At 41.2% G+C, this 13,797-nt stretch overlaps 1 protein-coding gene across 1 annotated transcript; it reads left to right on the forward strand.

Annotated features, from left to right (window-relative positions):
• The first annotated feature begins 128 nt into the window (after positions 1-128).
• Positions 129-4,328, forward strand: LOC118417337 (serum paraoxonase/arylesterase 2-like). Its single transcript, XM_035822881.1, has 5 exons — positions 129-566; positions 966-1,144; positions 2,189-2,433; positions 3,042-3,124; positions 3,801-4,328. Exons 1-5 carry the CDS (start codon positions 153-155, stop codon positions 3,969-3,971), a joined length of 1,092 nt encoding a protein of 363 aa, XP_035678774.1. The 5' UTR covers positions 129-152; the 3' UTR covers positions 3,972-4,328.
• The last annotated feature ends 9,469 nt before the right edge of the window (positions 4,329-13,797 follow it).

The raw sequence follows: 13,797 nt of genomic DNA on the forward strand, positions 1-13,797 counted from the left end.
CGCAAGAATGCTGGTCCATAGGAATGTTTGGAATTCCAGTCAGGGAGCCAAGATACTTCACTAACCATTTGGCGAAGGTATGAGGTCGTGGAACTCCAGTATATACACAACGTAGCAACAAGGTCAAAGTGCTTTCTTCACTCAGGGACAAAATGGCGTCCAAAATCCTAGTGCTGCTAGTCCCGCTGGCAGCGTTTGTGTTCCAGAGCCTGTTCCAGCCTCGTGTGCGGTTCGGCGACCACAATCACGTGTACAATCACGTGCCGGGCACGTGCCGCCTGGTGGAAGGGGTCGTGCATGGGGCGGAGGACATCGTGCGCACCAGGGACGGGCTCGCCTTCATATCCACGGGTATGAAACCTCCTCCCGCCTTCAACCCCGACCCTTGGTATCTCCAGGCTGTGGGGAAGATTCTCCTGTTCGACTTGAAGAAACCCGAAGACGGAGTGAGAGAATTGAAGATTGAGCCAGAAGAAATTTTGTCCGAGGGGCTGGGGCCACATGGCCTGGGTCTTTACGAGAACTATGCTGGAGAAATCCGGCTGTTTGTTGTCAACCATCACAAGGTAGGGCACATAAATGTTCATTCATTAGTTCAGAATAAAATATAAAGGTGGTCACCAAGGAATATTCAGAAATTATGCTCCTGGCGATTTTTTTAAGTTCAGTGTATTTTTGTTCTTTTCTTATCATATTTTTCCGAAAGCTACCTGGCCGGGCCCGGGTTGGTAATTGGGACCTAGGCCTAAGGCTCACGTCACATTTCCAAACCGGGGCCCGGCCAGGCTGTTTGTGGAAACGAAAAATAGAAATGTAACAAAATATTCACGAATAATGCCCACTACTATTCACGACTTTTCGTTCTTAAATGCTACCTGGCCAGGGGCAAGTTTGGAAATGTGACGGACGCTAACCTTACTTTGCCCTTCCCTGTCTGAAGCTGCAGTATCTGTGTTTTCCGCCAGGAGGGTGACAGGGTGGATATTTTCCGCTACGTACGCCCGGAGGCCAAACTACAGCACGTCAGATCCGTACGGGACCCTCTGCTGCACAGTGTCAACGATGTGCTCGCCACTGGAACGGACGCTTTCTTCGCTACCAATGATCACTACTGTCATGCTCCCTGGGCAATGAAGTTAGAACGGTGAGTGTTCAGATGGCGATCATTAAAACAAACAAAAGAATTATACCTGGTCTAACGTACAGCCATGTCTACCAAGTTTCTTGGAACCAGCCTCGTCTAACGTAGTATCCTCTCTCCTTTCCTAGGTTCCTAGGTTCCTAGAAACTAAGTCTGGTCTAACGTGTTTTCCTCTCGTACCAAGGTTTCTAAGGTGGTTTCGTCTCGTACCAAGGTTTCTGGAACCATCTGGTCTAACATGGTTTTCTCTCGTACCAAGGTTTCTGGAACCATCTGGTCTAACGTGGCTTCCTCTCGTACCAAGGTTTCTGGAACCATCTGGTCTAACATGGTTTTCTTTCGTACCAAGGTTTCTGGAACCATCTGGTCTAACGTGGTTTCCGGAATTTCGAAATTCCTCTCGCACCATGGTTTATTTCTGGAACCATCTGGTCTAACGTGTTTTCCTCTCGTACCAAGGTTTCTGGAACCATCTGGTCTAACATGGTTTCTTCTCGTACCAAGGTTTCTGTAACCATCTGGTCTAACATGGTTTTCTTTCGTACCAAGGTTTCTGGAACTATCTGGTCTAACGTGGTTTCCTCTCGTACCAAGGTTTCTGTAACCATCTGGTCTAACATGGTTTTCTTTCGTACCAAGGTTTCTGGAACTATCTGGTCTAACGTGGTTTCCTCTCGTACCAAGGTTTCTGCAACCATCTGGTCTAACATGGTTTCCTCTCGTACCAAGTTCTATAACCATCTGGTCTAACGTGGTTTCCTCTCGTACCAAGGTTTCTGTAACCATCTGGTCTAACATGGTTTTCTTTCGTACCAAGGTTTCTGGAACCATCTGGTTTAACGTGGTTTTCAGGAATTTCGAAATTCCTCTCGCACCATGGTTTATTTCTGGAACCATCTGGTTTTACGTGGTTTCGTCTCGTACACAAAGGTTTCTGGAACCATAGGACTAAGGTCTATAAAGGTGGTTTTCTCTCGTACCAAGGTCTCTGGAACCATCTGGTCTAACGTGGTTTCCTCGACCAACATGGTTTGCTCTTGTTTCCAGGTTTTTGGGGTTAGCCTGGTCTAACGTGGTTTACTTCAACGGCACTACCGCTAGTGTCGCTGCGGACGGATTCTCCATCGCCAACAGCATCGCAACGCCTCCTAGCGGCGACTTGGTGTACGTCAGCGACACACTGCAGCAGCACGTCAGAGTGTTCCGCCGTCTCCCCGACCACAGTCTGGAGCTACAGCGCGTCATACCACTGTTCACTGGGGTGGACAACCTGAATATCTGCCCGGAAACAGGTATCACGTTTCTAAATCTGCATTTGTCATCAAGTATAACCGACCTTCGGCGTATACGCTAGCATCAGGTTATGAAGGTGATAAAAATGATGATGATGATGATGATGATATAATGATGATGATGATAATGATAACAATGATGATAACGATGATAATACTGATGACGACGACGATGGTGGTGGTGGTGATGATGATGATAAACATGATGATGATGATGATGAAGATGACGATGGTGGTGATGATGATGATGATGATAAAAAAAGATGATATCAATGTAGACGATAAATTTGATGATAATGATGATCATGGTGATGATTATGGAAATGATGATGATGATGATAATGATGATGATGACGATGATTGTGGTGATGATGATGATGATGGCAGTGGTGACAATGATGATGATATTCGAACCTCAGCTGCCGAGTCTTCTTTATCCTCTTTTGCATAAATGGGACTCGACGGCTGAAAATAGGTTTGAATACCAGACTTGTGTTTTATGACAAGGCGATTGACCAGCTTTATCTTCGTTCAGATGTACTTTAATCGTTACCTAAGGGGGTTATATAGCCTTTTAAGTTATTGATGAAATGACTGTGTAACCTCAGGTGACCTGTGGGTTGGCGCCCATCCTAGTGTGTCTGACACCTTCAGCCACATACGAGACAGACGCCACCTAGCGCCGTCCCAGGTAATGACACGTTCATAAGGGAAGGAAGATATGTTCACATGTATATTTCCGTGGCCATGAACATTTACCTACAGCGCTTCAGTTCACTAGTTTAAACTCCATTAAAGACATTGAATTTATCCATCACTAACGGGCCTTTCAAGTTTTTTTTTTTTTTTTTTAGAATTGTAAGTAAGGCCATAGCATGTACATTTTATGGATCAGCGCTTTCATTAATTTTCGCCTGATTTCAGAAAAAAAAGGATTTTTTTTTCTCTTCGGGGATGGTCAGATAGACCCAAATGAGCAAACATGTTGTGTTGTAGCCTAATAATCATACTTGTAGAAGTGACACTAGGAGGTAGTCATGACTATAGTTGCAGAAGCGAAACTTGTTGGATAGCTGTAAAAGTGCTCCCAATATGGAAGCCATGACTGCCAGCTTGGCAAGTGATACCACTAGTATCACTTTAATTACACTAGTTTACTTTTTAATAATGCCTTGTTAGTTATGATGCCACGTTTTGTCACTTCAACTAATGTTACGACGTTTATGGTGTCTATTTGAAAATTTAGCCATCTTGTTATTTAACTCATCTTGTTTTTTTTAGCGCTATCTCATTATTTTTGCATAGGATGTCATCCATAAAATTTACTTGCTGTGGCCTGATGTCCGGCGTACTTATTTCACTAACAGGTCCTCCGGATCCAAAACGCCGCGGGAGAGTACCCTGAAGTGACGGAGCTGTACGCTAACGACGGCCGGCAACTGAGCGGTTCCACGGCGGCGGTGGTCTACAACAGGCGTCTCCTGATAGGGACCGTAGTCGATACACTTCTGTACTGTGACATCATGGTCCCAATGTGACGTCATGGCATCCCATAGATTCTAACGTAGCGATCGTCTGAATGGAATTCTACTCAATACACCGTGCTCTACTTTGGGATTGATGAAAGAGCTGGGCTGTCTACCTGGCCTGTCTACCTGGCCTGGCTATCACGCCAGGCTACTCAGATCCCACCATTCATAGCCCCACATATGGCAGTCAGCTGATTGAGGCATAATAATTGCTAATCTCCAACCCTGCCAGTGACCTGAGGTTGGCGTGTCCACCACTGACTGGGCCAGGTAGACAGCCCAGCTCTTTGATCAAACCCCTCTACTTTGACGTGGTCAGGGTCTTTTCGGAAGAAACGTGTTTTTAGGGCGCCGTCACATTCGTCTCCAGGGTTTATTACCTCCATGAAATGCCATGGAATGGAGGTTATATTTTCTGTTATGTGTCTCTGTCTGTAAACAAGATTACTCAAGAACGGCTGGATGGATTGGTTTCATACTTGTTGTGTTGGTGGGGTGTGATAAAAGCTCGAATCGATGAGATTTTGGGAGCCGTATCTGTCGTTATAATCGATGTAATAATATCAGAAATCACCCCTATATTTGAGATATATTGGTACAGGCATCATGCTTTATGTGTTTGTTAATGGGCTTAGCTGCAAGCAGATGGTGAGGTGACAGCTGTTTGGGGAATCCCGAGTTTTTTAATATGATAATTAGTTTTATTTATGTCTGCTTAGGATATCATGGAGATGTGAAACGTAAGTATAATTGTAAGAAGTTGAGGTACATTTAACGATAATGCTTAACAGGTATGGATGTCTCACATACTGTACTGCTGATTTGAGTGACATGGTGATTAAAATGCCATTAGGTCCTCTCATCTGGGTTGGGTGTCAGAAGTTTTATGGACGATACAGATGTTTTGATTTTGTTACGATAAGGGGCAGTTGTTAGTTGTCTCTTTCGCAGCCAATGGTACTTGTTTTTTAGCAGACGGGGTTGGCGCCAAGTATTCATCTTACAGTTGGTGTAGGGCTGTCAGAGGAAAGTGTGCATCTCGTTCTTGTACCGTGTGAACAGCTGATGTTATGACATATTGGTGGAAAATCAAATCACCATCTGACTAAAGTTGGCCACATCCCTTCTTCTTTCTGAGTTTCCCAACTTCCTCCCACCACACAGCTCTGAGGCACATAGTCGAACCTCAATAGTGCTGACAACCTTAGACATTTTAAATGCCAAACATCAAGCTTAACACCACGCTACCATATGCCGTCGACCTCTTAAACGCACATTACACAATTAAGTGTCACATTTTGATAATTACTAATCAGATGGACATCCTCTGTGTCATTAAATAAATACACCACTACTTTCCCATAACATTTATATTACAAATGTATATAACCATTACTCTCAAATACAACAGACTATATAAAACATACATACCATCCACAAAAAAGCAATAAATATTTCATGGAGGTATGAGGTCCCCGAACTCTAGTTTTATGTTCATATTTAGTGCCTTCACTAGAAGTTACCTTCAGTGCTAGAAGACGCTGGAAGATAGCTTTCGACACTTGATATAGTTGTATTCTAATTTACTCTCCAAGCAGAGGATAGGCTCCGGCTGTTTTTTTATAACATTTTTATTGGGGTATTTTGTATTGTATCAAGTAGGACCAAAACAGAACCTAGGTTTTGACAATACAAGATACAATACAAAATAGAAAGCCTGATGTAGACTAGATGATGCTGTAATGAGGTTGCGTTACTTTTACTGAAACCCTTTTCACTAAAAAAGGGGTGCCTTAGAATTAAGAAGAAATTTACTGAATTTATACCATCCACGAGTAAGAAACATACGAAGTACGTGGAATTTTTACAATGTAAACTTATTGTAAGAATTGTGCGTATTGGTTGAAATTAGTATAAACTCCGTAATGTTCGTTTTTTTCTTATTTCGTACTGTAGTGGACTGTAAGAGTTTTGTAAAACACGTATGAATTCCGTGAAAACCTAAATTCCGTACAATCCTCTTGAATTCATAGAAAGTCATGTGGTATAAGAGTCCGCCATAGGGATCAAAATTGCCTCCTAGCAGTTCAAGATATCATTGCAGAAGAAATCCCATACTAAGTTGCTGCAAGAATGATATAAATCGCTATGAAGCATTAATGACACGTGGCGAGTCTCCACATGCCCGATTGACAGATTTAAAGCTTTTAATTTGAGTTTCCGGAGCTTTAAACAACATTTACAGTCAGGTGTTAGAAGGTAGCCTGGTATCCAGTCGTATTATAGCTCCCGAGTCTCTTCTGTCCTCTCCGCAAATGATGTGTTTAAAAATGTTTTAGTCATTTTTTAAACATGACATGATATTCATGACAACGTATTGTAAGTGCACTTAATGGCATTTACCAATTGCCAGACTTATCGATTGTCCACCCAGACAAAGACATTAAGAATTATGCATCAACAGCTAAAGTTCGCTCTTTAAACTCAACTTTTAACCTTGGCATTAATCAAGGACGCAAAGTTCAAGATGTGATGCTAGTCTGAACTAGAGTTCGGCGACCTCATACCTCCATGAAAATTTAAAGCTATCGTAAATTTCATGCAATTGACTAAGACATTAACATAATGTATGCATGGTGTTGTTAATCATTGACTAACGTACACATGTCACAATTATAAAATTCCCATTATTAATCATAAAGAGGTTTTGCAATTTTTACATAAATTATGCAAATAAGTTCCTCATTACCATATTTGGTATCTGCTTATATTCCACCTATCATAATTAACATGTGTTACATGTATTGAGGTCCAGTTATTGAAAACAATGGAACTGTACAATTTCCCCATTAATTATGCAAATTCAGTCATCATTTGCATAACATGTATATCATTATGAACATCTTTGCCTAAGCTACCAGCATACCTAAAATGCAGGCAATCCGTCGTTCCTTTCTGCAGTTATCCTCTTTGGAGTGTCTTGACAAAAACGCCCCTGCAGTTCCACAATTGAATGTTAGGGGACTGAAACTTGCCCCACTTTGTCATGACGCTGAAAGCTATCTACCACCCAAATGTCACGACCATATCACGTACGGGACAAGAGATACATTGAAAAAACTGCTATGATAGAATATTCTCATTAATTATGCAAATGTACTCCTATTTTGCATTATTTGTATTTTATCTTGTACAACATTGTCTAAGGTACCTACATACCAAAAATCATGAAAATCCGTTGTTCCCTTCTTGAGTTATCCTCGTCAGAAGTTTTTGACAAAAATGCCCCTGCTATCCCAAACCTAGACGCTAGGGAGCCCAAACTTATGTCATTTTTAATACTTAAAAATCTTGACCATAGCATGTTCAGAACACCGAGATAGCAAAACCGGAAGTTGCGCTGCAGTATCAGGGTCACACACCAGGGGGCCCAAAATTGACCTTGACCTTCGTCTTCCCAACCCCTATTCACATACCAAATATCATCGTAGTCCATCAAGAGGTTCTCAAGTTATGATGTTCACAAATATGCGGACACACAGACACACACACAGACACACACACACACAGACACACAGACAGACACACTCAAAACTATACCTCCATTTTTTCATGGAGGTAATAAACATGGATTCTAATTCTGAACTCCAGTCTGAATACCGCTCAGAGCAGATCAATTGTGCAAGAGTCAAGTGGGTGCGTTTGAACGTGGGCAACAGACGTTTAGTGTCTGGGGAATTCTATGCCACTAGATGCATAGATGTTCAGCCGTGATATCACATTTTCTGTCTTAAGATGTTTTAGCAATAATCCATTGCGAGGCATATCTCTTAAAAACCTGGTAGATCCATTACAAGACATTTGATCAATAGAGTGACCAAACAGTAGTTATGTATACTAATTGGTTTTGGAACATCTATTCTGTGTAGTGTAGGTCTACTCATTGAAATTACTAAAGAAAGGTTGGGAATTTTGTGGATTCTTATCTAACACCCTGAGTCTTTTTTAGACCAATAAATGACATATCATGGTTAACCGGTTGCTATTTACTATAAGATAAATTTGTCTTTCTACAGCTGTTACTGGGTCATGACCTCCAGACAAGCAAACAACTTGTTAGCGTCTTTTATTTACATATCGGTTACGAAATAATTCTTTACCCCCAGCTTTGCTACTGTACTCTGTTATATAATTGCTCATGAACTTTCGAATACGTGACAATGTGTGTTTTATATCAACTGCACTGTAAATGTATTTGTTCACATGGTAAGTTACCCAGCTGAAAGGAATGTTCGTACACGAGTTCCATCACGACACACGAGGAAACATTAACGTTACATTCGACCCACAAATACAGCTATGTTGGGTCTAATACGGTCAGTGTCATGTTCAGAATTCACTTTGAAACTACAATGCTGGTCACGCGAACTCAGTCCGAAATACATGACGCATGCATAAAAATGTTAGTCTGAGCAGGAGATGGCGATACCATGGCCAGTCGGTCGCTAAAAGAAAGGTACAAAGACCTAGTATTTACGCAACGTTTCTGCGCCCCCAAAACACGAAAGGCGCAAAAATGAATAGTGAATTATGTAACATTCAATTACATAGTTATATTGGAAACATAGTTACTTATATTGGAAAAGCAAGTAACAGCGAGCAGATTAAAATTGGACTGAGCAGTGGAGTTTGGACTATTGCTTGTAGATTTTCAAGTTTTATACTTATGTGTCTGATATTTTGTGTGAAGGTTCTATGTTACATGATGCATCATAATACCCCCCAGTGAGAGTCGTCATGCTTCATTAAAAACCCAAAATTTCGAAATTAATTTCGAATTTTTTTTTTATTTCAAAATTTTTTGGGGAACTTTTGAAATTTTCCTGTGCCTAATAGAAAAATTTTGAAATTTTCTTGTACCTACTAGAAAAATTTCGAAATTTTCAATAAGTAAGGCCACACCAATTTAATTGCTTGGTTCACGGATTTTTTCATAAAAAATATGGAGCGAAAGGGCGAAAAAAAAAATTGTGAAATCGTTGGGGTAAAGATAAGGGCTGATCCAAAACATAAAGAATAAAAAGTTTTCAGCTTGAAAAAAGCACAAAAACACTCAAGAAAACCAGCCTTGAAACCTCATTATTGAAACGAAATTATTAAATTTGCATTGGTAAAATACGTCTAACAGACACCTTTCGTAGTAGAAATGTTGCTGACAGTACTTTAGAAAAAGTCACCAAGTTCTGCGGTTCGCTCGGCCGTTATACGACTTCAAAGTTTGTGTGCTGTCACTTTTAGTACCCCCCCCCCCCCCGTCTAGATAGGATTAAACTGCCTTACTATTAGACAGGTTATGTAAAGTTTAGTAGAATAGTAGACTAAGTATTATATATGTCAAAGGTATATGTTACCCACATTATTCTTGTTTACCATGCAACGCCTACCTCAATAACTTGTACAAACAAGTGAGGAGGCAGATTAGGTTGCTATTTACAATAAGATAAATCTGGCTCTCTACAGCCGTCACTAGGTCATGACCTCCAAACAAGCAAACAACTTATTGGCACTCTTCTTTTCTTTACACACTGGTAACTGAAGAATTCTTTACCCCCCGAGGCTTTGCCACCGCACGCTCTCATGATTAATGAATTCTGGTATACGTGACCTACGTTGTTTTCAGCCAACTGCTCTGTAAACGTTTCCATTTGTACTGCGTTACAACGCTGAAATTTGTTTCTTGGACTCAACTGATCGAAATACATATAAATCAAAAGATTCCATACAAAATAAAAAGGAAAAATGATTATATTTGTTGATAGCTTATTTCTGAATACCGTGCGAAAGACCCTGTACTTTTGGACGCTGTGTAAAAAAAACTTTAAAAAGTTATTCATAAACTATCTCGAAGGAATGCCACTACTTCACATTCAATAGTACGCACATACGAAGAACTGTTGATTTTCTAAAGAGTACTTGTTTTTCACCAGCGGCTGCTGATTGTACCCCATGACAAATACAAAGACAATGTCAAAGTAAGATAACGATGATACAGTAAGACTTCCAGGTTTAATGAATATGCCGACATGCCTGAATTTACACCATAACTTACTGTAAGGGAATGCCTCTGAAGGAAACGAAAACATTTCTCTCCTATAAAGATGATGATTTGATAAAGCGTAGCTCAAACACTTGTCATTGTGGGTAAATCGTTGGATACAATTTGTGTCTTTGTAATGCCGAAGACGTCACAAAAGTGTGTGTGTTTGTCACCATGGTTGTAGAGTTGACCTCCTGCCCTTTGCAACGTCAACAGTAAGTTAAACAAAAAACAGTTGGACCGCGTCCCTACACCAGGTATATCCGCGACTCTGAAGTCTCGACAATGGAGCCAGCTCACAAGGACATTCTTCGCAGACATCGGGCGGAAATTGTGAAGAATGTTAACGTAGATCATGTCAAGAACAGTCTCATTAAGAATGGAATCTTTGACGCTGAGCAATGGGATTACATAGCAACGGCAGGGAGGGGGGCAAGGAGTGACAAGGCTTCAGCGTTTATGGCCGAACTACCAACCCGCGGTCCAAATGCATTTTGGTGTTTCTGTGAGTCACTGATGACTGACGGGTATGACTTCCTCGGAAAACCGATCATAGAGGAAGGTGAGTGGCATGCATCTTGAGCCAATGGTCTAAACTATGTAAACTGAATGGTAAAGGTAGGGAACCTTACGGTAACTGAAACATCTTTAAAAAATCATGATGGTTAGAAAAGCTACCTCTCACATGTGTCTCTTGCCTATCATGTAAATGTCATAAACTCACACCATGCAGCACCGTGAGGGAGTTTTACACAACAGCTTTTCTATCAAGGAGGTTATTCATATCAGTTTAAAAAGCTTACTTTGATGACCAAAGAGTGAAGAGACTAGACAAATCTTACGCCTTAAGATTTTTGTAATGATTGTCCCGCAACAGTTTCCGTCTCGTATTATCATGCGCATTGTTACTTCAGTTGTATTAGCACACCTTTACACACCGTGATGTCTCGTGGCGTAAGTGCTAAAACTTATGGGCTCGGGTTCGAACCCGAGGAGGTATACTTTCATTTTTACCTTCGCCAAGAAGGTTATATTTTGGGTAGAAAAATAGTGCTTTGTCTCAATATGTGGCCAACCACATATAATTTGGGTAGCTATGGATGGAATTTCATGATGCGTCATTGGGCAGGGAGTAAGTCGTGTAAGTTTGGGCCCCCTGGTGGCTAGTTTCGAACTGCAGTGGGCGATTTCGTTGTTTTCTTTGAAAGAGTATAAGTCAGGGGTTGGAGGATTTTGCATTATTTTTAGTACGTGCATACCTTTTTTTATCCTCCTGTCGATTACTGAGCAGGCAGACAGGCATTTGCCGGTGGGTTCGGCAACCTGTTTGCCTGACCTGCACTTGACTTTTTATGGTGAAGGAGGGGTGTGCAATTCCTTCTCCACCCTCTCGTCTACTGGCGCACAAAGTCTCACAGGGATAGACCTGCATACCTTAGGTGATGATTGAAATCCTAAAATGTGTTGTTTGAAAATCTGGGATCCATTTACACGATTGATTAAGGAAAGTGTGCAATTCCAGAAATCGACCTCTTTTGTCAGACACTCAGGTCTTTGCCTGACCAGCGTTTGTTCACCAGACTTGTATCATTGATAACAGGTCAGTTGTGATAGCAAAACATCTGATGTTAATTTTGCTGACACGTTATTATATTTACAGGTGCCATGCCATAAAATATAGGTTAACACAAGTAAACACTCATGTAATCTTGCATCGCTGTGTTGGGCTATTTTTTTCTGTCCATTTCTCGGCTGGCTTAAGGCGGCCCAGGTCTGTAGTAAAGTTGTATTCTATACATATGATTGTAACTTTTGATTGATCGGTCGCACTACGATGAAACTTCACACAGTTTTAGTACTACCTAAAACACATTGAATACTCGTGATTTTGTCTATTTCTTTTTCAATGTTTGGTTGAAAATGCACCATAGTTCGAAACATTAAATGATTACACAAAATACCCTCGGACAATTTTGATAAGAAAGGGATAGTAAGTAAAACTTGAGTACTATGAAGATTAATACTCTTATTTTGAGCTGGGCATAAAGCCGTAACCGTCCTAACTTGATCCGCACAAGCACCCACTAGGGATAAAGAGTCCTTACGGTGCGTGGTTACATTGAAAAGTCTCAAGTAACCACAGGCTCGAACGCGCGTTCGGTTTGAATTACGTAATAGAACATCATCGAACATAGTTCGAATTCGGCTGGACAAGGGGACACGCGCCCGTACTCGAGCACATGCAAATCGAGCGTGCCTGGGCCGTCTTAGCTCAACTGAGTTCCTTTTATTCTTTTCGCCTTTGCCAAGATGGTTATGTTTTCAGTGCCATGGTGCAGTGGCTATGGTGTGGGTCTGTATGTATGTCAACATAATAACTTTAGAAGGTGTGGACTTGAGAAGTACCTGTTGTGGAAGGGAAGGTCAAGTTCGAAAATGGTTTACCTGCCGTTTTCATATGGCACTGCAGCGTCTGTGTATGTATGTAACATGTTTCTTTGTGGACAACATTACTCGAGGTTAGTTGGATGGATAAAATGAAATTTCCAACTACAAACACACGTTCGTGCAGTCGTTTGCTTTTGATGTAGGTACTCTTTGGCCACACATGAATAAGACCTTACAGTCCTGAATAAATGCATGGATATTTAGCGAAGGGATGTGTTCCGTGGAATAATATTTCACTTTTTATTTCTTTATACGGTCGTAGATTTGTATCTTAAATTTCTACATAAGGCTTTGTAACGTTTCATAATATCTTTCGATGCTAGGACAGAAGAATTTTCTTTTACACAACCAGTATTTCCACCTGCTGACGTTTCGATGTCTGTCAGACATCTTCCTCAGAGCTTCTAACTGGAGTTCTGCTTCTTGCCGCTATATGTAGCCGATGTAGGTGGCGCTTTTACAGCGAGAACACTATCCCAAACGTGGCTCAGCTTGTACCCCCCCCCCCTCGTCCCGGTTCATCACTGGGGTGGACTTCCTTATCCAGACTAGTATTTTTTTCTTTTCGTAGCACCACTAGAGTGCACAATTGGTGGTGGCTTAAAAGTTGTTTGTCAACACTGAGCTTGCTGTAAATGCAATGTAAGTTCGCGGGATTAAATCTAACGGTATCGGTAAAATGGAGTGTTGGCGCACTTCGTGGTGGTTTTGAGTTTGCGGTTGGGCTGTCCGGCGAACTTTTAAAATGCATTCACAGAACTGACACTGTAGCTGAAGGCACATACTGCAGCTGTATTTGAAAACCTGCAGCTGGCGCCTCCTCAACGGACCACCAGTCGGAAACCACTTACTGCTTATACTAGGCAAGGGTGCTAGAAACGGACAGTAGCACCCAGCCAACAGTGGCATAGATGCCACACATCCGTGTCAAGCATTGATTAGTGTTTCAAATGGGCCCCGAATGTAGGCAAAGCATGTACATGGTGGGTGCTGTGAACCTGGAACATGTTGAACATATCGGCACGCCCTAACCCCAAAAAAGTCTGCCACACTTATAATACAAATGCTAGCACATGCACAAGGTTTATTCATACATACATATACATATACATATACATACAGACATGGACATACTAAAATATCATTGCAGCCTGTTATACCTTGCTGTAAAACTGGTTCAATTAAGTTGGGTTTAGTCTTAAAATAGCAACCCTTAATGACATACTTATCAATGATAAATACACATCAAGGCTAAAATTAGCAATTATCTACGTTACCATGTATTAATAA

The sequence above is a fragment of the Branchiostoma floridae genome, chromosome 6, assembly GCF_000003815.2.
Source record: "Branchiostoma floridae strain S238N-H82 chromosome 6, Bfl_VNyyK, whole genome shotgun sequence".
NCBI lineage: Eukaryota > Metazoa > Chordata > Leptocardii > Amphioxiformes > Branchiostomatidae > Branchiostoma > Branchiostoma floridae.

What these genes read in the sequence shown, in the direction of transcription:
- LOC118417337 (XM_035822881.1), top strand. Translation starts at nt 153, where the DNA reads ATGGCGTCCAAAATCCTAGTGCTGCTAGTCCCGCTGGCAGCGTTTGTG. An exon ending in GAATATCTGCCCGGAAACAG is followed by an intron (nt 2,434 to 3,041) that starts GTATCACGTTTC and finishes GTGTAACCTCAG; the next exon opens with GTGACCTGTGGGTTGGCGCC. An exon ending in GCCACCTAGCGCCGTCCCAG is followed by an intron (nt 3,125 to 3,800) that starts GTAATGACACGT and finishes TTTCACTAACAG; the next exon opens with GTCCTCCGGATCCAAAACGC.